The sequence below is a fragment of the Saimiri boliviensis genome, chromosome 16 (assembly GCF_048565385.1).
Source record: "Saimiri boliviensis isolate mSaiBol1 chromosome 16, mSaiBol1.pri, whole genome shotgun sequence".
Lineage (NCBI taxonomy): Eukaryota > Metazoa > Chordata > Mammalia > Primates > Cebidae > Saimiri > Saimiri boliviensis.
In genome coordinates, this window is record NC_133464.1 from 77,716,250 (window position 1) to 77,741,818 (window position 25,569).

General features: G+C 37.4%; 1 protein-coding gene across 2 annotated transcripts; it reads left to right on the top strand.

The window, feature by feature from the left end:
• HSPH1 (heat shock protein family H (Hsp110) member 1) lies at positions 1–25,514 on the top strand. Of its 2 annotated transcripts, XM_039473191.2 has the most exons (19): positions 1–52; positions 317–556; positions 3,155–3,212; positions 5,827–5,967; positions 6,750–6,872; positions 9,040–9,139; positions 10,240–10,373; positions 10,784–11,028; positions 11,771–11,999; positions 13,443–13,549; positions 13,803–13,936; positions 16,067–16,275; positions 17,890–18,021; positions 20,527–20,664; positions 21,846–21,971; positions 23,046–23,153; positions 23,248–23,367; positions 23,566–23,727; positions 24,618–25,514. In XM_039473191.2, the coding sequence occupies exons 2-19, from the start codon at positions 450–452 to the stop codon at positions 24,822–24,824; spliced, it is 2,580 nt and encodes an 859-aa protein (XP_039329125.1). In that variant the 5' UTR covers positions 1–52; positions 317–449; the 3' UTR covers positions 24,825–25,514. The 2 variants fall into 2 exon arrangements, with proteins under 2 accessions (XP_039329125.1, XP_039329124.1); XM_039473190.2 differs by lacking the exons at positions 1–52; positions 17,890–18,021 and having other exon boundaries at positions 60–556.
• Positions 25,515–25,569: the final 55 nt, after the last annotated feature.

Consider the following 25,569-nt stretch of genomic DNA (forward strand, 5'->3'; position numbering starts at 1 on the left):
CTCGAGAAGAAGGAAGCGGAAGTGGCACGTGGAGGGGCCAGTGGAGGCGCCGGTGAGTAAATGCCGCAGATTCTGGAAAGTTCTGATCAGTGCAATACATAAGGCTGAGGAAGTGGGACCTCCCCTTTTGGGTCGGTAGTTCAGCGCCGGCGCCGGTGTGCGAGCCGCGGCCAAGTGAAGCAGGCAGCTTAAGGTGCGGAGCGACCCGCGGAGGCTTACCGGCGCTTTCTCCCGGGGTTTCTCTTAAGCCAGCCGCCGCTGTTCCCTGGGGAGTCGGGGGCGCCTGACAGGCCGGCTGTCCGTGTGTCCTTCTCAGTGTCAGAGGAGCGGCCAGATCCCGCGGGCCGGAGCCTAACGCTGCCGGGGCAGGAAACGGCGGCTGGAGAAGCAGGCAGGCGGTCGGAGGACGCAGACCCGGACCCGAGGCGGAGGCGAACTGTGAGCCGGCCATGTCGGTGGTGGGATTGGACGTGGGCTCGCAGAGCTGCTACATCGCGGTGGCCCGGGCCGGGGGCATCGAGACCATCGCCAACGAGTTCAGCGACCGGTGTACCCCGTAAGTGGAAGCCTGCGAGGATGGTTGGGGGTGGTTCTGGGCACTTAGCGTGGGGACCCCAAGCTCGCAGGCTGGCTACGGAGCACCGCGGTAAACGGAGGCGTTTGGCAGCGGCACACCCTTCCGTGGAACTAGGGACCAGCGACCCAGCCAGGCAGGACCTTGGCCAAGAGGAGGGATGGGGGGCTTGCCGCCACGAATTCGAGAAGGGATTGTGTCAGGAATTCACGGGGGCGAGAGGAGTCCCAGACCAGAGTCGAGACTCTTAGGGTCGTCACTTTGTGCGGACTTCTGCTGGGGGTTTTCCTACTGGGGGTCGGGCTGCGCCAAAGCCCGCGACTTGGCTCCGTTTTCTTGGCAGGCTGCAGCCTGCGCCTTCCGCGGCCGCCCCCGTATCCCTACCCGGCCTCTCTGAGCTGGCTCAGCCGCCCCCAGCCTGTCCTCCCTCCGCGCAGATCTTTGCGCACGGCGGAGCCGGGCTGCCGGGCTTTTTCTTCCGCATTGTGAATCTCGAAATGAACTGGAAGCTTCCAGAGCTTGTGTCGCTGCTTGTCCACTGAGCAGGCGGACTGTTGTTAGCGACCACGGAAGCAGTCCTATGAAAGATTAGCCCACCTCTTTGTACCCAGTCTCTTGGTTGCCAACATTGTTGTCCGTAGTGCCCAGGGTCATTGTCGAAAGATTTAAACGTCCTCCTTTTGCTGTTTGCCATTCATGAGGAATTGTAAAGCGTATTTTACAATTAATTTTGAACAGTTTATGTAAAAGAGGATAAAAATTGGATATTTTTGTGCTAGAACGCTTTAAGAGGATGGATGTCGTCACCGAACTAAATATTCTATAGCAGCATGGTTTGGGCGAGGGGCAACGTTTTAAAAAGCAACTTTTGTTAGGTGTTTTCAGACGAGGATATATACAAACATATCTGCACGTGCATTGATTAGAAACATGCTTCCATCTCAAGGAAATTACTGTGCCTATTAATTTTTTCCAAATGTCCCAAGCCCAGGATGAAAAGTGTGAAATGAAAATATTGAACCCAAAGGCAGAATAACTGGGGTAATACAATTATTTGGGTGCTGATGAACGTTTATAAAAATTGAGTGGAAAATCTGAGGCAAAATACTTGGCAATGGTAGTAACGTTAGGAAGACTGTCTGAGCAACCTGTACGTCTACCTCTGCAGATCTGTTTTTTGGTTAGGGGTTTTGTAATTGAAGTTTAGAAAGAAAGAAAATAGTATTTCAGCCTTGCATGCCTAGGTGCAGTTTACACTTTGTTCTGGTTAATCCAGTAAAATAAAAACTCTTCAGAGGAGAGTAGGGAAAAAAAATTGTGTTATGTAGATACAGTTACTACTGTGTGAAACTAGACAACAGGTATGGCCCTGAAAAATGTGAAGTGAGGGCAATATTGGAGTTCCCCTTAGTATGTTTGTTTAACTATATGGTCGACTATTGCATCAGCTACTGATTGCTCTTCAGTGCAATTAATTTGATTCTCCCCTGGGAAAATGAGTAGATCATTCTGGAAGTGTATAGATATTCTGAGCTTTGAATGATACTCTGATTTTGGACGGTTTCTTGTCTGCCTTCTGCTTGGACACTTCTCTGGCCTTTAGGGTGCTGTTTTATTTAACACTTGCTCGGATAATGTAGTTCAAGGATGTTTCTATTATGGAAAATTTATACTTATAGTACTTAATGCCCTCAGTATTTTCTCATTTTGCTCATTTCATTTACCATTACTCCTACCTAAGCAGGTAGGAGTAATTCACCCAAAATTAGATTAGATTTGGATTAGTAATCTAGAATTAGATAACTCCTCAAATCCAAAACCTTTCACTTACCTTCTCCTCACAAGACTTCTTGAGCTTGTCTGTGCTGTTGCTGTGCGGTTCCGTTTCCATGGTGGCTGCGAAGGTTGTCTCACAGTTACAAGTCACTTTCCATCTCTTCAAAGCAGATTTGGTATAACTGATTAGTCACTCCTTTCCCTCAACGTTTATATTCTGTTCTGCCGTGATACTTGTTCTGTATCATTTTTTTTCTTGCAGAATCTCCCAGATGGGAACCTCTTTGTGCTCTTTAAACTTCAGAGGTTTAACTTGGGTTCACTTGCTTGGGTTTGCATAAAAACTTTTGATTCCTAAAGAAGCAGGTGGTGTATCAGAACAAAAGTCGATATGACAATGACATTAAGATTTGTTCAGAGTTGATGACTGAAAGGTAGAGTCACATCCTATTTTTTGTTAGTCATGTGTGTAGGGTCAAGTTAGTAATACCCTTTAAGTATTAAAACATTTTCAAAGTTAATGTTCGGTTTGTAATAACTGGGGACTTGGTGGATTCCTGAGCCATGGACAGACCTTTTTAGGGTGGTATAACTGCCACCTAGGTTGAATTCGTCAGAGCAGCGGTTAAGTGGAAGCCCACTTTGAGTATCTGATGGAAGGTATAGACATTAAAATTGTGCTATGCTTGTTCCGTACCCCGCCCCCATGGGTAGGACATTTATATTAGAATTTTTCTCTTGTCAGTTTAAGATGTCAGCATTTATGCTTTTTAACGTTATTGAAATACGTGGTTTTTTTTCTAGGTCAGTCATATCATTTGGATCAAAAAATAGAACAATTGGAGTTGCAGCCAAAAATCAGGTATGTTCTTTAAAAGAATTCTGATCAGTTTTTAAGAGGGAGTTCTTAAAAGGAAAATCTCAAGACACATACAAGAGTGTGAAGTGTGCCTAAGCTTATGTATTTTTGAGTTTTAAAAATTTAATTCATGTATTCTTTATGAACCTTCAGATGATATTCTTTCCCTTCTGTTCCCTTTCTTTTGTTTTATTAACATTGACTTTAACTTTCTAATATGTCAACCTTAACATTTTTTTTTTTTTTTTTTTTTTTTGGGAGACAGAGTCTCCCTGTTGCCCAGGCTGGAGTGCAGTGGTGTGATCTCAGCTCACTGCAACCCCTGCCTCCCGGGTTCAAGCAATTCTCCTGCCTCAGCCTCCTCAGTAGCTGGGATTACAGGTGCATGCTACCATGCCTGGCTAATTTTTGTATTTTTAGTAGAGATGGAGTTTCACCACATTGATCAGGCTGGTCTCAATCCCCTGACCTCAAGTGATAACGCCCGCCTTGGCCTCCCAAAGTGCTGGGATTACAGGTGTGAGCCACCGCGCCTGGCCTGCCAACCTTAACTTGTAGTAACTTTTTGCTGCCTTTCATTTATCTAGTTTTTAGAAATTATAAACAAGACACCAAATTCTTGAAATTTCTCATGATACTCATTTAAGAGTTAAAGATTCCTTTTATAGAAGGAACTTCTAAGAAGTTATGTGTTTAAAAGCATTTTCAGGTTACTGAAATTTTTGTCCAGAACTGTGCTGTTTTAAAAAGATGGTAACTGTGTAATGTATTTGAAGTGTGGCTCACCTGAATCAAAATGCGAAATATAAAATACATGTGAGATTTTTTACTTTTTAAAATCAAGTTGAAAAGTAAAGTATGGTATCTCATCAATTTTTTTGTATTGACTCCTTATTGAAGTGATAGTTTTTAAAAATATATTGTCCTAAGTTAATTGAAATTAATTTTATCTCACTAGTTTTTAAAGTGGCTGCTAGAAAATTGTATGTAGGCAGCCCCCATTTATGGCTTACGCATAATTCTATTGAACAGCACTGATCTAGACAGACCTCTTGGAGGTGGGGAGAAAAACAGTAAAAAAAAAAAAATGCTCTTTGAGAGGCTCTTGGAAATAGAAAACATTTTTCTAAATACAGAAAATAGTATTGCTAAGAAAGAAAATTTTGGAATATATTTTAGTACTGTATTATGGAATATATTTAGTGCTGACCTATTTAAAAGTCGGTTCAGATTTGAAAACAAAAATCTATCTCTTAAAATGCTTATGTTCAGTAAGAAATTGGCACTTTATCAAACTTACAGATCTGCTTTCATTAGAAAATTCTTGCATGTTTTCTAATCCTTTAGATATGTAGATTGGATTTCACTTTATTTCCTTGGAAGAGATAGAACAAGAAGGGGTGAGAGAGAAACAAAGGGAAATAGGCACGCTCAAATGACATGTTCAAAAGGGGGGTGGGACTCCAGCTGTAACAATGCTCTAAATGTGCCCAGTGAGGATATTGATGACCTAGACCTAAAATTCTCTTGCATCTTTGTGGTTATGTGAGGAGAATCTGTTGAGACTCACATTTGCCCTGTAGACAGCTAGACATACTTCTTTCAGTTTTAGAAGCATTAGGAATTTTAAGACCTAAACTTTCTTGAATTCCATATTGTTTGAAAACTAGTCCTGCCAAGCTAACTGTATTCTTCCCTTTATTTAAAGAACTAGGTCAGAGAAGAGGTAGATAGTAAACTGTGTGTTTTTAAGTAATAATTTCAGAAGTCTTAGTTTTCATACTTATTATTTCTTTTTTCAAATGAGGTACCTTTGAGTGAAATGTGCTCTGAAGTGGGACTTTTCAATCTAGAGTTTGCTTAAAATATTTGACCAAAACGATGGATTATAAAAACACCATACCTTAAAACAGTTTAACAGGCATCTGAACCAGTTGCGTAAGATAGCAGTTCAGTGCCTTGTTTTTAAAAATTGTGGCTCTCAAGTCATCAAAATATGCACATGCAGTTGAAAACATTAGGTCATATAGAAACTTCTTGAATTACTCTTGTCTTCTACCTTTTGGTGTAGATAACTATCATTTCCTGCTATTGCTAGGAACAGTAGCGATCCATGTATTTTCTGGCACAGAATGTTTATCCTGGACACTTAGCTATTTATTAGACTATAAAAATTAACTTTAAAAAAATTATAATTTGATTATAGTGCTTCTAGATCTATTCATTCCTTGGGTATAAAACTTCACAAGTTTAGCAGGGAAAAAAGGAGTGAAACAAAGTGACAAAACTCTTGCGGGTTTGTTCAGTGCTTTAGCGATAGCTTCACTGTCTTTGAGTTTATCTTGCAGATTTGGAAATCTGCTTTAAGGTCTGTAGTCACACTGTTGCCTCTTGTTTCTTCTTGCTGCTTACCTTCTGGCATTTTCTATAGGAGAAGAAGGAAGCGTAAGTAAAATCTGCTCGTAGATAGGAAGTTTAGTGAAATCGGTGGGCCTCAGGGAAAGTTATGGGCACTCATAGGGTTGGTTTGAGTTGTAAAGTGACTAAATAAAATTACTAAAAGTACTGAGAGGTGTGAAATTAGAGAAAAAAGTAAAATCTCAAACTTCTTTTGCAGCAAATCACTCATGCAAACAATACGGTGTCTAACTTCAAAAGATTTCATGGCCGAGCATTCAATGACCCCTTCATTCAGAAGGAGAAGGAAAACTTAAGTTACGATTTGGTTCAGCTGAAAAATGGTGGAGTTGGAATAAAGGTAATATAATTGAGCAACCTTAGATTCCTTAATAGGAGATGACCCCTTCATCCATCCATAGAGAAAAATATCAACTTATTAATACTTAAAAACACTAACTTACTTGAGTTTTTACTCAAATTTCTTAATTACACAAGGGGGTCTTTTTGTTCTTTTTTCATTCAGCTCCTTTTAAAGTATAGTAGATAACATGCTAAATTGTCTGAAAATTATTCAGATGGTACTCTATATACTATAGCTTAATTTGTGTTTCTTCTGACTTTTTGGCAGTTGTAAAATTGAGGTTTATTTGATGTTTAAAAAAAACCAACATTGTGTTCATGTAGCAAACAGAAGTCTGTTCTGAGGTAGCCCAGTTGCAATTGTTTGGAGAGCAGTAGTGTAATAAAACCAGGAATCTTTTTTTAAACTTGCAGAGGTATTCCTGTCTTGTGATCAACACACAATAATATTTATCCCAGTGATTCGTCTCTTCAATCAGAGTGGAAATTTACTACCCTCTGTCATGTTTTGCCTAAGACTTTGGGCGGGGCGTACCTGCCCGAGCTTTCTTCCCCTCCCCTTCATCCTGAGGTGGAAGGTCTTTCTTCCTTTTTCTTTTTTTCTTCCTTTCTCTCCCCCTTCGCTCTTTCCCCTTCCCCGTTTCCTCCTTTGCTTCTGTTTCCAAAATGACTATAACAGTAAAGATTTTGTGGAAGAGAATATGTGCTACTATTCGGAAGTTAAATATTGGCATGTAGCTTGAAGTACTGCGTTTAAAACATTTTTTCATTTCAATACAGGTAATGTACATGGATGAAGAACATCTATTTAGTGTGGAGCAGATAACAGCCATGTTATTGACGAAGTTGAAGGAAACTGCTGAAAACAACCTCAAGAAACCAGTAACAGATTGTGTTATTTCAGTAAGTATAATTCAGCAAGGCAGTGTATTTTATTTCATTTTGCATTCTTTCTATTACTTTTAAGTATCAATTGTGGGAAAGCTGTTCTTTTGCTAGAGATCATAGTCTACTGGACTGTATTAATATGTGTTCCAGAGCATTACAGAGTAGATTTGAGTGATATTTTTAGCCAGAAGCTGCAAACGTTCTTGACTAGAAATCTAAATCTATTGTGAGTCTTTTTGAAAACACAGATTGGTTGCGTTTGTAAGTATTCTAATGCAGTTAGTTGCTGCACTATCAAGCTTGTATATTTAACACCGGCGCTTTTCACAGGTTAAAGAATTCTACTCTTAGTTGAGAACCAGTGCATTAGGAATTTTAAAATGTAGCCTACCGGTAGTGATGAAACCTAAATTTTTAGCAGTAGCAAGCCTGTTATCTTCATTGGACAATTACTGGTTAGACCAGGCGTCCCCAAACTTTTTGCACAGGGGGCCAGTTCACTGTCCCTCAGACCATTAGAGGGCCACCACATACTGTGCTCCTCTCACTGACCACCGATGAAAGAAATGCCCCTTCCTGGGGGGGGGCCGGATAAATGGCCTCAGGGGGCCGCAGTTTGGGGACACCTGAGTTAGACTGTAATCTTTGATTTGGACACCGAAAAGGTAAACTGCTTGCCCAGATGTCTTGGGTCACTTCTTGATATGCTGTGGGGTATGCTTTTGGACTTAAATATACAGCATGGTCTTTGCTCTATAGTATGAGCAGTGTGGCCAGCCAGGACCAGTCAGAAAGAAACCTGTATGAATGAATGAGTGTATGAATGAATCAGGCAGAAGGGCTAACATTTCTCCTGTTGCCCTTGCAAAATGGGAAGTGTTTTAATCCCTGGGAAAATTAAAGAATTAAGTTATAGGTCAGTGGCTTCTCCCTCCCCTCCCCTCTCCCTTCCCTTTTTTGTTTGTTTGTTTGTTTGTTTGTTTGTTTTGGCCACAATTTTTTCCCCTTAATGAGCTGAGAAACTGATGGAAGGGGTATTCTGATTTGAAAGGTTAGCAGAGATCCACCTTTGCTCTTGCCCATGTCTCTGAAGCATCTACAAATATTTTGGACGAATTTGAAAAATCACTGTACTAAACTTTAAGGTATTTGCACTTAAATGATTCTGTGAATGTGTTGTTAGATACTTCTTTTCCTGAATAGTATCCTGAAGTGCTGCACTAGAAGGCAGTCAAGAAGAAATACAACTAGAATAGCACAAGTCAGTGCTATAAGAAACTTCAGCGCTTGAGCTGTCTTTACTCTTAGGAAAATCAAAGGCTTTGCCAAAAAGTGATTTTGTAATCTTAACAGTTGACTGAATTTAAGAGTACCTTGGTGAATAGCAGAACCGAAAGGTGGTGGCATACATTAGAATTAGCTCTTGAAGTTCCTGTAGTTCTTACCTACAGTATAATTATATTAAACATTAAATGTTGACTTAGCATTATAATTTCCTAATGCCAGTAGAAACTTAAGACTAGTTTGGGGCCGGGCGCGGTGGCTCAAACCTGTCATCCTAGCACTTTGGGAGGCCGAGGCGGGTGGATCACGAGGTCAAGAGATCGAGACCATCCTGGTCAACATGGTGAAACCCCCTCTCTACTAAAAATACAAAAAATTAGCTGGGCGTGGTGGCACGTGCCTGTAGTCCCAGCTACTCAGGAGGCTGAGGCAGGAGAATTGCCTGAACCCAGGAGGCGGAGGTTGCGGTGAGCCGAGATCGCACCATTGCATTCCAGCCTGGGTAACAAGAGTGAAACTCCGTCTCAAAAAAAAAAAAAAAAAAAAAAAAAAGACTAGTTTGGAAGCAGATTTCATCTGCTTTAATTTCAAGTGTTCTATTAGATTTAGGTAACTTTCAATATGTCTTATGAAACTCCTGATTAATTTTTATTTCAGCTTAAACTTGATTGTCATAAAGACTATTTTGATCCTGTAATTTTGGGACAATATTTTCAAAAGTAGTTAACTATTTTTGGAAGTTAAGGAGCTTGCAGGAAACTAAAGCCCTATTTGTGTTTTGTGACTTGGCGAGGCACCTACTTAGGTGGATTATTCTGAATTTATAAGTGGTTTGTGAGTAATTTCTAAGTATATTTTGTGTTCTAGATAATTCAGATTTTTTTGTTGTTGTTTGTAGGTCCCCTCCTTCTTTACAGATGCTGAGAGGCGATCTGTATTGGATGCTGCACAGATTGTTGGCCTAAACTGTTTAAGACTTATGAATGACATGACAGCTGGTAAGGAAAAAGCATTTATGTAGAAGTGAATATACTATCAAAACTAAAGATACTCTCAGTGCAGTTGCTTTCATATAGATACAGAAACACAGCCTATTAAAAAGTCAGGTCAGATTTGAAAACAAAAATCTATCCTAAAATGCTTATGTTTAATGAGAAATTGGTACTTCATCAAACTTACGAATCTGCTTTCATTAGAGAATTTTCATGTTTATTATTCCTTTGAATATGTCGATTGAATTTAACTGTATTTCCTTACATTGCATTTATGGTTAGAAAACAAATTTTTCCAAAATCTTAAAATTCTGGGCTTCAAAACTGCCTTGGCTTACAAGTAATTGGTTTAGTTAAAATTTTTTTTAATATATTTACTGAACTGTAGATAGTTGATCATTTATCAAATACTGATTTAAGCCTGTGCTGTTTGAACGTATTGCACTAGATATTATGGATATACAGTGGTGAGCACAACATCTCCTCCGTGAGCTTTTATTAGGATTACAGACGAACAGAAAGTTAAGGAAAAAAATGAGTTTTTATGCTGAAGAGTTTTCCTCACATATTTCTGTTAGGTTTTTGGAAAACTTAAATGTTGGTAAAAATAACGTTCTTAGGTATACATGTTTTGAAGTATAGTTGTTTAAAGTTCAGAAAAAAATTAACACAAACTCTTTAAGGTAGACAGTGATTTACCTTGGATCTAAAAAAATTGGTAGCAACTGCAGTTGCTGTAGTTGTATATGAAATTCTTAATTTTTTTAGATAAGCAGTGTACTAGTGGGTTGGGGTTAAAGTGTAACTACTGCATAATGAGTCTGATATTGTTTGTGATACATGGTTACGTTTCATTGTATTCACTCCATATATATTTTGTCTAGCAAATCTCCATATATTAAAAAACGATGGAGCATTTTTCTGAAATCAGAAAGAGAGTTAATAGATCCAAGAAAATTAGTGTGACGTGAGGTATAAAAGGAATGTAATGTGTTCACCTTTAATTGTTTTAATAGTCAAGCTTCCTCCATATGTAATTTTATGTAACAGTGAAATTCCTAAGAAAATGTAAACTGAAGAATTGAAACATTCTTATTTTTTTGTAGTTGCTTTGAATTATGGAATTTATAAGCAGGATCTCCCAAGCCTGGAAGAGAAACCTCGGATAGTGGTTTTTGTTGATATGGGACATTCAGCTTTGCAAGTGTCTGCCTGTGCTTTTAACAAGGGAAAATTGAAGGTAAAGCGATACACTGGAAGTCAGTGTTCAAAACATATTAAGTATTGTGACTTGAACCTGCTGAGCCCGTTAACTATGGTTTTTCTTGCTAATGAAGAGTTTTATTTTAGCTAAAGATGTTAACAAGAACTGGTTGCTAAGGTTGCTCTCCATAAAGATGATGTAATGGTCTTAGCATACTCTTAAGTGTTCTTGTTTAGGAAAGAAAAGGCTTTTTACAGTTATCTTCTATGTAGTCATTTAAAAGTCAAAAATGTCTTAAGAGTTATTCCTAACTGATTTGGATTTCATGTATAATTTAAATAGTCTTGAGTCTCTTAGTCTTTAATTGTTTGAGTAGTAATACTTAAGATTTTAGTTACAAATATGATTGAAAATAACCAGACTATTTGTTGTTTCAACCAAATTAGGTACTGGGAACAGCTTTTGATCCTTTCTTAGGAGGAAAAAACTTTGATGAAAAGTTAGTGGAACATTTTTGTGCAGAATTTAAAACTAAGTACAAGTTGGATGCAAAATCCAAAATACGAGCACTCCTTCGTCTGTATCAGGAGTGTGAAAAACTGAAAAAGCTAATGAGCTCTAACAGCACAGACCTTCCACTGAATATCGAATGCTTTATGAATGACAAAGATGTTTCTGGAAAAATGAACAGGTGTGTCTTGAAGATGGAACTTTTTTTGAAACTGTAGCTCCAGGTGTCAGTTCTAGTGGGTGCTGTGAGTCTTGGCCTACATTTCAGAATTGTGTGTTAAATGCCTGTGGCTGCAGATACTATTGTTTATCACCATTAACTGTAGGGGCACTTGTGTGAAGAGTGCTTTTAAAAATACCTTTGCTAAGTACTTAAGTACTCTCACGGGTCTAAGTACCCTTAAGTCTTCTTGGTATTTTCGCTTTTTAGTATTTCTGGGCTAGTAATTGAATATGACTTTCACAAAGATACCGTGCAGGGACTGGAAATAACCATTGGAAGTAATGAGAATCAGATCAAAAGATTTAGAAGGGCTGGGCATGGTGGTACATGCCTGTCGTCCCAACTTCTCAGGAGGCTGAGGTGGGAAGATCCCTTCAGTCCAGGAGTTGGGGGCTCCAGTGAGCTACGATTGTACCACTGCACTCAGAGAGCAAGACCCTTCTCTGGGGGAGAAATTTTAAAAGGTAAAATGGCAATCGTAAGGATAGAAAATGATTTATTTGAGTAATACCAGTAGAGCTGGTTGTCTTCCTCCTCCTCTTTCTGCAGCTGTTTTGTAAATTTATCAAAAACAAAGGAGTTGTAAACTACAGGACAACTAAACTTGGCCCATGTGGGATCCAGGGTGTCTGAGGGGGAAAATAATGAAATTCACTGGGTTGTCAAAAGTATCTTTTCTAACAAGTTTTTATTTGCTAAGGTCACAATTTGAAGAACTCTGTGCTGAACTTCTGCAAAAGATAGAAGTACCCCTTTATTCATTGATGGAACAAACTCATCTTAAAGTAGAAGATGTGAGTGCAGTTGAGATTGTTGGAGGCGCTACACGAATTCCAGCTGTGAAAGAAAGAATTGCCAAATTCTTTGGAAAAGATATTAGTACAACACTCAATGCAGATGAAGCAGTAGCCAGAGGGTGTGCATTACAGGTACTTTCTCAACCATGCTTTCACTTAGGGTACAGCCTTTAAATAGTTTCCATTGTATGTCATCATGGTGGGATAATAAACAGGCTGAAGGACCTTTAAAACAAACCTATAAGGCTGTAGGGAGATCAGGCTACTCAAATCCAAAAGATCCAGTAAATTTTAATTGAAGAATTACTGAGCTGGTGTTTCTCAAGCTGGGAATCAAAAAACAGGCATGATTCTGAGGATATCACAGAAAACATGACTGAAACAGTAATTAGCTGTGTGGTGGTGGCAGTAGTTACTTACGAAGCACACAGAATTAGAATGGTAATCTAATATAATAAGGAATTGATTTGGGCAAGTTTTCAGAGTGTTGAGTATGAACAAATGGTCTTATAAAATAGATAACCCTCTCCCCAAATTGATTTTTAATCTACTTATCAAATAAAAAGGCAGCCCAGAAGCATGAAGTTAGTTTGGTGAAAAAAACACCAAATCTAGAAGTTACTTGGTAAAAAAGAAAAATATTAGTTTATATTTAGGATATCATAGTAAAGAAAAGATAAATAGTTTTAACTAAAGTTTCAAGTTAACATATTTGAGTTTTAAGTGATCTGGTTAGCAGTTTTTAAAACATAAAACAGGATACTGTAAACAAAGGTATTTAGACTGCCTTTTTTAATACTTACAAAAGGAAAAATATGTAGACAGCCAATTATTAATGATAATCCATTGTATTATGCATCTTGTTCTATGGGGCCTTTGTTTTTGCTTTTTTCTTCATAATGGAATATGCCTCCTTAATTGACTCTGATTCCTTCAAATGATGAAAGTTTGTAGGTTCTTCAGAAGTACAGCTAATTTTGGCCTCTCTTTTGAAGGATCCTATACTAAATCATGAATTGACTTTTTTGGTCTATTCAGCTTAGTCATCTGTTTAGTTATTTTTATATGTCCTATCTAAATAGAGAATTGTCCACCTATGTGTTGGGTGTTGCCTTTCCTAAATTGGAATTTACCATTGCTTTCTTCATTGGCAAAATTACTTGAAAATATGAACATTATGAGTTTTGCCCTTTTGGAGGTTTCTTAGAGATTTGGAAAGCAGTGTAGACAGCACTGTTAATGGATATATATGTACATATTCAAAAGTGATACAGCTTGAAATTGCTATTAGCAAGGCAGTTTCTAAAACAAATTTCTAGAAAGACGAGGCTCTTTTCCTAAGCCCTTATGAAACCTGTTATTGATTGTTATCCTAAGATACATTATTTGTCTTTGTACCTAGTAATTGGCATAGTATTTAGATGGTAAAAATAAATTATTTCTTTAGATGAAATATACTGTAAACTATTTTCGAATTTGAGTGTTTTAAACCCTCACCATCCATTAGAATTGAGTCTTATATTAAAAGATGACTGGGAAGTGTTCATGTGCTCATGATTTTTTTTTTTTTTTAAGTGTGCAATACTTTCCCCGGCATTTAAAGTTAGAGAATTTTCCGTCACAGATGCAGTTCCTTTTCCAATATCTCTGGTCTGGAACCACGACTCAGAAGATACTGAAGGGTATGTAGCAGAGAATAACATTCAGATACTCTACTCTAAAGTCAAAAAATTAACAAATGACTTCTATAGTAGAGTCATTAATTACCTGGAATCTTTCAGCAACCAAATCTACCAAAATATTTATCTCATTTTCATATTGTACATGATGAGATAGAATTGATCAAGATTTTAGAAAGTCTCTTTTCTGTTTATGTAGCGCAGTAAGCGTATTTAAGTACTTCATCTGCTGAATGCCTTTTTCTTTTCTCTCTAGTGTTCATGAAGTGTTTAGTCGAAACCATGCTGCTCCTTTCTCCAAAGTTCTCACCTTCTTGAGAAGGGGGCCTTTTGAGCTAGAAGCTTTCTATTCTGATCCCCAAGGAGTTCCATATCCAGAAGCAAAAATAGGTAAGCCATTCATTGTGTATATTTTACTCTTTAATTAAAAGACTTATTTTCTCATTCATCATAGACACATTAAAAGTTTTCTTATTCTTAGCAGTGTTGAAAAGTTTTCTTATTCTTAGCATAATTCTGTGTGGAGACATTTTCGATTTAGAATAATGGTGATGGAGCAATATCTTAATTTTATTGAGGAGTCAACTGCCCTAGAGGTAGAACAGTTTGGTAGTTCTGCTGTTACTTGCAAGTGTACATTGATATATATTTAGGAACACTTTAATATATTTTCCCTGTTCTGATACAGTCTGTATGTAAAGGATGACCCCTGCTTTTAATATTCACTTTTCCTCTAGGTTAAGTGTTATTTGCAGTCTGTTACTTCTCATTTAAAATCTGAGCCAGCGACCACTGTGAAACTATTTCTCAAATGTACCTTTGTGTTACCTGTTGTAAAGATATGTCTTTTTTGGTACATATTGTAGGGGGGCATTTGGCACCATCCATCTACTTTTACCCAAAGTAACCCTTTCCCAGACCACAGGTGGAATTTGCTAATATTGGTAGGTCTTTTCAGCACTCACCCTTGCCTCACACCTATTCATAAAGAAATTGTTTGAAGGAGTCCAACCTGATAAGTTGTGTTTTCTTTCTTACTACTCTAAAGGCTAAAATGTTGTGACCTGGACTTAATGGCGTATTGTTTCTAAAACAGTTTTCATGAATTTATTTTCAGGAAAACAATTTGAGTAGACTTGTAAGATTTTGCTAAATTGGAATCTGTGCATTAATTCCTTATTGTTTGGAAGATAAAAATCCCAGCTCTTTAGCATGGCATCTAATTTTTCATGTTTGGCTGAAACTGAAAACCTTGCACATACTTGAGCCATCTTACATGCCACTTTCCAGAGTAAATGCTGTTTCTTTAGATGGATGGATCTTTTGGCAATTATTTCCTGAACTACTGATTTAACAATCAAAGTGTATTCTTTGATCTTTGTGACATTGTAGTTAAATCTGTAGCTGTATCTGTTCATATAGACAGCACTTTAAATAAAAGGCAGTTAAATCCCATTTAGAGCTTTGCACATAACATGTTCAAAATACTCATTTTTGGCTTAGTGCTCTCTGGAATAACAGTACTTATTGGTGGCTATAACTTAACACCTAGCACTTGGTTCTGTAGTATTTAATCCTCAGAAGTATAGAAAGTTTAGGTAACTTTTATAATAGGTCACACAACCAGGATTTAAGCCCAGACAGTCTGGATTAAAGTCTGTACTTTGAACCATTCGTAATGTTCTGGAACCCCACTGTATTGCACATAATAATTTCAGGCTTTTGTACAGATTTTGGCTCACCTCCCTTATTTAAAACAGCTAAATGTTTTGATTATTTAACCAAGAGAATGGTATTCTTTAAAAGATTATAGGATGAAAATTCAGCATGTGCTTGCTATCATCTGCCTTATGCTTGCAAACAGTTGCATGTCTGGTTTGTGCTCACCCATCTGGAATAAGTAGTAGGGTAGGAGGAGGCAAGGACTGCTTGTTATCAGTACCTTACACGCAGTGTTTGCCTAGTGTTAAATAAGACAGTTATGAGAATGGCCTTACCTTTGAAAGTTTTTATGGCATACTAAAGTTAATCGCAAGTATATATATTTTAAGAGTTTATAGTTATGTATTAGAGGACTTTAATTTGGTAAAGACTGGGTAGAAGATTTTGCAACAGCAGTAGTTCTCAAGTTTTTTTTTTTAGCCTTTGTATTTTTATTATCTGTCTCCTTTACACAGATAGATTTTTACTGATTTATTAAGAGAAGGGGGGCTCACTTTGTTATGAGACTGAAGTGCAGTGACGTGATCATAGCTCAGTGCCACCTTGAACTCTTGGGCTCAAAGTGTCCTCCCGCCTCAGCCTCCTGAGTAGTTAGGACTACGGGTGAGTGCCACTGCACTTGACTTTTTTTGAGACAGTATCTCACTATCTTGCCCAGGCTGATCTCAAACTCTTGGGCTCAAGTGATCTACCACGTCCTCCCAGAGTGCTGGGATTATAGGCATGAACCTCCCTACCTGGCCTCCTCTACAGAGATTTAGACTTAATTCTAAAGTTGTGTGGTTTTGGTTGTTCTAGGCCGCTTTGTAGTTCAGAATGTTTCTGCACAGAAGGATGGAGAAAAATCTAGAGTAAAAGTCAAAGTGCGAGTCAACACCCATGGCATTTTCACCATCTCTACGGCATCTATGGTGGAGAAAGTCCCAACTGAGGAAAATGAAATGTCTTCTGCTGAAGCTGACATGGAGTGTCTGAATCAGAGACCGCCAGAAAACCCAGATGCTGATGTAAGTTTGTGGATAAATCTTTGTGTTTGAATAGAGTTGACTTAGTTCTAAGCTATAGGAGAAGCTAGGTAGGGAAGGGTTAAAATGAATGTTTTTCTTCATAAATAATTTTGATCAGAATTTTAGGTAATGATGATAATAGCACTTGCCCAGTTAATAGTAATATACAGCTTGAAATTTGGTGAACTGTGATTAAATTCCATGTAACTGAATTTGAAGTAACTTGTATATACCAGAGTAGTTGAAGTTTCATTGAGTTGGGATTGCTTTTGGTTTTTTGAAGACATAGACCACATTTGAGAAGTCAAATGTTGACTGATGTTTAAGAAACTTAAAAAAATAGACTGCTAAAAAACTGTTAGAAATAGCTACCAAATACTAAAGTTTTTAAAATTGTATGGCAAAATTGGCTTTGCTATTTCAGAACTTGTTTTTATTTTTACATGGTTTTCTGTATTGGGGGAGGAAGGAAGAGAAGTGTCTGTGTGTGTATAGTAAGAGTTGTTCATCATTAGCATGAGTGCTAGTCCTGTGTGGTCAACAGAAGAATTTTAGGAAGCTAAAGTACTACAATAATTAGTTTATTTCTTAAGAGGCAGGCATTGTGGTGTTCTAGTTAATATGTGAAAAAGTGTGTTATCTAGTGATCACTGTTTTCTACAACATTTAAGGAACATAAACAGTTTGAACCTTAGTTTTATTCTCTTCATCTAGAAACATTCTAATGTAAAGTAATGGGTTAATTGATGAGTGCCATATACTTTCTCAAACTTAGTGTCCTTTGGATATCAGGAATGCCTTGCTTCTGAACATTTCAGTGCCTATCTTAGAATCTTGAAGACTTGAAAGAAAAATATGAGAGAGTTGGGTGTGGGCAGAAAGTAGTTAACCTAGAATATTTCGAGCCTCTCCCCAAGATGGGTAGAGATAAGCACTAATTTATTAGGGATTGAGGGCTACTAAAGAAGAAAATTAGGAAACTCTCAGGGTTCATTTTTCTTCTTTTTCTTTACCACATTTTTAATTAGGATTGTTAATATGTAGCGTTGATTCTTTATCCTGAGATCTTTTAAGGTATAAATAGCTGGATCACAGACTATTGTGGGGACAGAGTGAGTCTTGGGTACCTGTAAGCTGAAGTGATGAATCCCTGAAAAACTGATAATTGGCCATTTTATGTAACTGTTCAGTAAATTGAAATGGAGATTTGTTGAGATCCATGATGGCTGCTGGTAAAATAGGTTTTAGAAGCTTGTTTCTAGGAATGAGGCCTGCAGTAAACTATTTCCAGTGCCTTAGAGGGTGAATATCTGTACAAGCTTAGATGAGCTTCTTAAGGGAGAGTTCTTGATTGCCGTCACATCAGTTAAAATGCTTTTACTTGTGTTATTTAATGGTATTAACTGCTGTCATTCAAAGAATTTTTTACAGGTTTAGAATTTCTACAGAAGTTTTCAAGTACTTTGTGTTCATTTTGTTTTTATCCAGTACCTTTACTCCCCACCTGTTAAAATTTCAGAAATTGAGTGTACTGTCTTTGGTGCCCTATAACTTTAAAAATTTATACAAGTACACCTGCTTTCTACATCCTTTGTGCCTGGGCTTTCATTTCAGAAAAATGTCCAGCAAGACAACAGTGAAGCTGGAACACAGCCCCAGGTACAAACTGATGCTCAGCAAACCTCACAGTCTCCCCCTTCACCTGAACTTACCTCAGAAGAAAACAAAATCCCAGATGCTGACAAAGTGAGTGACTCTTCTAGTTCATTCCATTAGACAATGTTGCAACATGTAATCATTAATGATATCATTAAATTGCAGTTTCAAGAGCAAGCACCAAGTGATTTCATTCTGTGTAGGATTTTTTTTCTGTTGATTTTCTGTGTATTTTTCAACTAAAACCAGTTAGAGGTATTCAAGCTCAATTAAGGGAATTGAATGTCCTGAACCTAAAAGCGTCTCTTGATTAACTGCCACCTGAAGTAACAAGAGGCTAATGTATACTGTTTGTTGTCTTTCAAAGAGCAAAGGTATCTTCTAATACCAAAGGCAGAAATTGATATTTCGCAGGGCTACTTGACTAGTTTTTACTTGAACTAATCAGATGATAAATACATGGGCTATAGGAGTCTAGTAAACATCTTTCTCCTCTCAAGTCATCAGTCAAATTTAAGTAAATTAATTACGGTGGTCTGGTAATAACCAGATTGCATTTCAAGGTAATTATTCTTTTGTCCTGCTTCTACAGTAGATGTTGGAAGCCAACTTAAATAGTGATATTGTGTCCCTTGAAAAAGGACAGCTTGTTATCAAACCTTTAAGATTTCTGGTCAGATGGATACTGAAAAATTTCTGTTGTTAACTGTGAATCACTGTATATTTTGTAGAACTTTATTTTCTATACAAGTTGCATATAAATAAGTAGCCTTCTCTTGGTTGTTTGGTTTCTCTTACATTTAGAGGGTAGAGTTTTTTTTTACCCTCAGGCAACTTACAGAATCTTTCATTGGGGTCAGAATAGGTTTTTACACTATGTAAAAGTTTCCAGTTTTTAATTTTCTTGTCTCCTCATTGATCCTTGTGGGCTCCCAATGTGAGCTATAGGACCTGACTGATTTCCGAAAGCTGCTTTCTGTTTTCTGCTGTTAATGTTGTAGGATGATGATGGTTATTTGGAAAAATCGACACTTAGTTTCAGCAGCACACCCCTTGACTTGGGGTGAGCATTAACTGCTCTTGCTGATAGTCTCAGTACCTGTCTAGAGCATGACATTGGGTAGGATCTCATGCTCCTTAGTTGTAGGTAGGATTACTAGTCTCAAGCCATTTAGAGCATTATTACCACCCCTTTGGAGAGGGTTCCTCATCCATTCCATGTTGAAATGTCATTTTGTGATGCTGGTTTTGTCAATAGTTGGTTTAATTGGGTACTGTCAAGCTGTCTTTGTTTTGATTTAACTTCCATACATGTGTGGTTATCCATTTGTTTCCCAACATCTATTGCACTCCAGTGTCGTCTTAGGTGTATATTTCAGTGAATTTATTTTTCTTTCCTGTGGCTCATGTCCTCAGAGCATGCATAATGTATGGAAGGGTTGTGTGCACTAGAAAGAAAAGGATGGGAGGACTGCAGGCCGACTGCCTAGTTCATCCATAGTGATAGAGCTTACGGCATAGTAATAAGCTTATAGGTGATTTCTAAGGAACACTGAGATCAGTCTCTGAAGCATGGGATCTAGTTCCATCTCTTTTATTTTAGGCAAGTCATTGAACTTTCTAGACCCAGTTTCTTTGTTAAAGTGCCTAAGATTTTTACATCCTTTATAACTCCTAAAAGCCATGACTGTTGCGCCTCATGGGCTAGTCTTTTCCCATCTTCCCATCCTACCCATCAGGATACATGTTACACACTGTGGTTGTCATCTGATCTGTCATAAAACTGAGTTGGCTCAGTTGCGTTCTTTGTCATTTGTATTAGTAGAAACCTGCTGCAGAAATGGAAACGCATAGCAAAGTTTGGAAAATTAAAGGCCACAGGAGATACTTACTTCTTTAGCCCTGTATTTACATATTTTAGAAAACCTATATAAGTGATCAGCATGTGTCACATCTGTTCCTCTGGTACTGTAAGACTCATCTCTTTTTACCTTGCAGTGTTGCTTATACAATTCAAAGGTGGATAGTAATAATGTGTGTGTTCATATATGTATGTATGTATATATATGAAAACTCCAGGTTCAATAAGGACAATTTTAAAAGGCATTTATCGGCGTAGTGCTAGTTGTAATTAAAGCAGGCTTACTGGCATATGGAGCCTGTAATAATATAGGAATTGACTTGGTCCTAACCTGTTTTGCACTGCTCAAAGTTTATCCTTAGGTGGCAGGCTCTAGAGTCTATAAAGATCAGAATAATTCAATAATTTTCATTTTTTGGCTTGTGGGATTTACAAGAATGTTTAAAGGAGTTAGAAAGTAAAGACTTGTGAAGAAAAGCTTTAGCAGGAGAGATTGTTCAATATGAGAAGAGAAAAATATCCTGGTAAATTCCTTAAGGGGACGGTATGGCATATTTAAGTTTAATAGCAGCCATGATTTAAAATAGTGAGAATTAGGTGATCCTATAGAACCTTCCAACTTTATGATTTTTAGAGATTTTATTTTTACTCAAGTCATCAGTAAGTATGAGGAGTTTTTCTTTCCCCCAAGGGTTGTTTAAAAATTTTTCCTTTTTTTTATTCCCCTTCCCAAGGCAAATGAAAAAAAAGTTGACCAGCCTCCAGAAGCTAAAAAGCCCAAAATAAAGGTGGTGAATGTTGAGCTGCCTATTGAAGCCAACTTGGTCTGGCAGTTAGGGAAAGACCTTCTTAACATGTATATTGAGACAGAGGTAAGTACTTTAGTTAAATATTTTTATTTTGAGGCCAAGTGCGGTGGCTCACGCCTGTAATCCCAGTACTTTGGGAGGCTGACGTGGGTGGATCATGAGGTCAGGAGATGTAGGCCATCCTGGCCAACATGGTGAAACCCCGTCTCTACTAAAAATACAAAAATTTGCTGGGTGTGGTGGCGTGTCCCTGTAGTCTTAACTACTCGGGAGGCTGAGGCAGGAGAATCACTTGAACCCAGGAAGCAGAGGTTGCAGTGAGCTGTGATCTCGCCACTGCACTCCAGCCTGGCAATAGAGTGAGACTCCTAAAAAAAAAAATAAATAAAAATAAAAAAAATAAAAAAAAACATATATATATATTTAAAATTTACTTAGTTGCTTGGTCGTGTTACCCATATTTCATAAATGGTCATAATTCTTTCACATCCGTAGTTTCATAAAACTACGTTTTATGTAGTTTTAGGGATAGGATGAAGCCAAAACTAATGAATTTTTTAGTTTAATTTTTTTTAACAAGTTTTGTTACATTTTTTTATTCATATTAGATCTATGTGATAAATTATTCTGTTTGGTATAAAATGATTGGCTGAGTTCTTGTGAAAAAAATGGATGGTGGTATATCATAACGCAGCACAGTACAGTTGGAATTTCAGGCCACACTAAATATTTCTATTAAAATACATTGTGGTTTTTTAGTAGTCTGAAATTCTAGAATAATATGTGAAATAATTGATATTTTTTTCCATACTGAGGTGGGAACATTGTATTTAAGAGTTTATTTAACAATAAACTATAGTCCATTTTTTTATATCTTTAATTTTAAAAAGTGGTGTGACTTAATGCATTGGCCAGTATTAATCTGATTATAAGATAACCATTTATACACAAGAAGACAAAATTACATTTAAGCAATAGGTTTTTTTTTTTTTTAACTTAGCATTAAATAGGAAATCTGTAATCAGTTACAATGTTAAAAAAAAATCAGACAACATCAGCCTGTGTATTTAGAAAATGGAAATGTCTGTTGGGTTTGTAGGAAGAGTTTGATGAGATAGAAATTGGAGCTGCGTTAACACATTTGTTTTGTATGATTTTTTTTTTTTAATCCCACAGTCTACGTATTTAAAATTTAGTTGGAGTTAACTAGAAGACTGGAATTAACCTTTCCTGTTTCCTGACAGGGTAAGATGATAATGCAAGATAAATTGGAAAAAGAAAGGAATGACGCTAAAAATGCAGTTGAGGAATATGTGTATGAGTTCAGAGACAAGCTGTGTGGACCATATGAAAAATTTATATGTGAGCAGGTATGTCTTCAAGCTCTATTTTTGTTTCAATAGTCTCATATAAAGTGTTTAATATATAAATGGACAGTTGAGGCTTAAGCCTTTTACTCAGTTACATAATTTGAACTTTTTGGAAACAGAAGACAAAGTCATGGAGAAAGGGCTTGTTAGTGATGAGCAGTTTTATTTTGCACCAGCCTGCCCCCAAAACACTTTTGACCATCAAGAAGAGAGAACCTGTCGAATATTTACGTAGAGTCTGTGTCATTACTGTCATAGGGTCTAGGACACTAAGAGAAAAATGTTCGATTTTAAAGACCTCAAATGCAGTGATGCCACTGCCTTGGTAGCTTTTCTGTCATTGTCTCATCTCCTGAGATGTGTTCAGTCATTCCAGAGCTTACTAAGCCCTTTTATTTCCCTTATCCCTTTTCTTGACTCCCAGTTAGTATGGCTCTGAGTAAATCCCAATGCACAGCTGTGAAAGATAGGCCTGGGGAAACAGAAACTGGCTAGGTATAAATCCAGCCAGTTTAGTTAAGGGTCATTTAAAGGGAAATTTCAACTCTATTTTATTCATAGTTCTAAGGACTCTGGGCTACCTTGTCATGTACTTCAGTTCTTAGCTCTGCCCTGTTACTGTCTGAGTTTCTTATGGTGGGGGCTCTAAAGTGGAGATGACTGAACCAGGCAGGACCTCCCAGGGCTGGAGTAGAAGTTCATACCTTACATGAACTGGTTAGGAATGACTCTTTCATGTGTTCAGTGACTGTCAACTTGTATAGCTTCCGCTCAGTATTTGATAGTTGTGTAAGTGAACAAAAAGCTAGTAAGACCCGGTTGTTTTGGAGAGTAGGAAGATAATTGCTCCTCTGTAAGCCACATTTCACTCTACAGATTGGGTTTCTCCAGTATTGTAAGTCAATGAGACCATTTTCAGTGTCTGTATAACAAGGCAGAGAAGCCAAATCAGAGTGCCTTCCTGGATAAGATTAGCTACCTAGTGTGTGAACACCTCTGAGAATGCCTCTTTGTTTTGTTTTGAAAAATTCTGAAGTACGAGTGCCACTAGTATTGTCATATTTTATGTTAAAGGATCATCAGAATTTTTTGAGACTCCTCACAGAAACTGAAGACTGGCTGTATGAAGAAGGAGAGGACCAAGCTAAACAAGCATATGTTGACAAGTTGGAAGAATTAATGGTAGGCCCTTTTCTCCCCCTAAAAGGTGGTTTGTGTTTGAAACTACAGACTTTAAAATAAAATTATACTATTAATTTATTACATTTTATTTTAGAAAATTGGCACTCCAGTTAAAGTTCGGTTTCAGGAAGCTGAAGAACGGCCAAAAATGTTTGAAGAACTAGGACAGAGGCTGCAGCACTATGCCAAGATAGCAGCTGACTTCAGAAACAAGGTGAGTCGGTCTTTTTGTACTAGGGAGGAAGTTAACCTAGATTTGAATAAGCTAACATTTAAGCTGGGAATCATCATGAATAATCTTAAGTTTGAAATTTTGTTATTTGAGGTTAGAGATAGATTCGAACCTCCTAGAAGGTTGGGTCAGATGAGATGTTATTCAATAAATTCCATAGAATGTGTTTTTTCTGTTCAGGATGAGAAGTATAACCATATTGATGAGTCTGAAATGAAGAAAGTTGAGAAGTCTGTTAATGAAGTGATGGAATGGATGAATAATGTCATGAATGCTCAGGCTAAAAAGAGTCTTGATCAGGATCCAGTTGTACGTGCTCAGGAAATTAAAACAAAAATCAAGGTGAGTGTTAACTGTCTCGTGTTTACTGCTGGGTTCTCTTACAGACTAAAGTTGCAGTCATTTGGACCTTTAACGTAGCCATTTTTCCTATAAATCTTTTACCTCATCCTGACTGAGACCAGATTTTCTTAGGCCATTATTGTATCACAAAATACAGAAGACCTAATAAGTTTGTTAAATGTCCACTTCTCCATTTATTCATTCATATCAACAAATATATTTGTTGAGCTCCTGTCATGTGCCAGTCCTTGTTCTCAGGGTTAAACAATTAAGTGTGCAAAGTGTAGTCTCTGCCCTTATGGAACTCACCTTGTAATGGGAGAGAGACCAACAGTAAACATACCTGTGTCATCTGTCAGAAAGTGTTCAGGGCTGTCAGGAAACAGTAGGGCAAAAGGGGTTAGGAAATTCTAGGTCTTGTGTGTGAGGCTGGAAGGAAACTGGGAAAAGTGCTTTTCTGGAATAATATTCAAACATAGTGAAGGTCAAGGAAAAGTGGCCCTTTTAAGCACTATCAGTTTCAAGCTATAAACTTGAATTCTAGCTCTGTCCTCACTAGTTTTCCTGATCTTGAAGTTACTTAACCTCTCTGAACCATTTTCTTCCATGAAGTGGGGATTTTAATTCCTGTCCTTTAATACTGTTGTGAGGATTAAGGGAAGTAATATGTGTAAGTACATGGGGAGTCCTGACACATCATGGAAGAATATTAATACTCTCTTTTGATCGGACTTTAAGCTATGGTTTTTGGCAAGTGTAATGAGAAAATGTAATTTTTTGATGTATAATTGGAGTTGGTAGAAAAATAGTGGTTCGGACATATGGAGAAGCAGTTGAAAATGAACTGGATGGATGTGAGTTAATCTGATAACTAGTTTTGTTTTCTTTAGGAATTAAATAACACGTGTGAACCTGTTGTAACACAACCCAAACCAAAAATTGAATCACCCAAACTGGAAAGAACTCCAAATGGCCCAAATATTGATAAAAAGGAAGAAGATTTAGAAGACAAAAATAATTTTGGTGCTGAACCTCCACATCAGAATGGTGAATGTTACCCTAATGAGAAAAATTCTGTTAATATGGACTTGGACTAGATAACATTAAATTGGCTTATTCCCTCAATTAATAAAATATTTTTGCCATAGTATGTGACTCTACATAACATACTGAAACTATTTATATTTTCTTTTTTAAGGATGTTTAGAAATTTTGTGTATTATATGGAAAAAGAAAAAAGCTTAAGTCTGCAGTCTTTATGATCCTAAAAGGGAAAATTGCCTTGGTAACTTTCAGATTCCTGTGGAATTGTGAATTCATACTAAGCTTTCTGTGCAGTCTTAACCATTTGCATCACTGAGGATAAAACTGACTTTTGTCTTTTGGAGAAAAAAAAACTGTACTGCTCGTTCAAGAGGGCTGTGATTAAAATCTTTTAAGCATTTGTTCCTGCCAAGGTAGTTTTCTTGCATTTTGCTCTCCATTCAGCATGTGTGTGGGTGTGGATGTTTATAAACAAGGCTAAGTCTGACTTCATAAGGGCTTTCTAAAATCATTTCTGTCCAATAGAAAATGACTTTTTGCTTTGATATTAATTCAATGAGTAAAACAAAAGCTAGTCAAATGTATTAGAAGCATGCAGAACAAAACGTTTAAAATTTATCTCTCACTATACAGTATATTGTCATGTGAAAGTGGAATGGAAGAAATGTTGATCCTGTTGTAACTGATTGTGAACAGTTTTATGAGCTTTAAAATAAAGTTCATCTTATGGTGTCATTTCTAAACTTGATTTTGTCACTAATTTTAAAAATCAGATGGGGAGACAATTATTCTAGCAGA

What these genes read in the sequence shown, in the direction of transcription:
- HSPH1 (XM_039473191.2), top strand. Translation starts at nt 450, where the DNA reads ATGTCGGTGGTGGGATTGGACGTGGGCTCGCAGAGCTGCTACATCGCG. An exon ending in TAACAGATTGTGTTATTTCA is followed by an intron (nt 6,873 to 9,039) that starts GTAAGTATAATT and finishes TGTTGTTTGTAG; the next exon opens with GTCCCCTCCTTCTTTACAGA. An exon ending in AAATTAAAACAAAAATCAAG is followed by an intron (nt 23,728 to 24,617) that starts GTGAGTGTTAAC and finishes TGTTTTCTTTAG; the next exon opens with GAATTAAATAACACGTGTGA.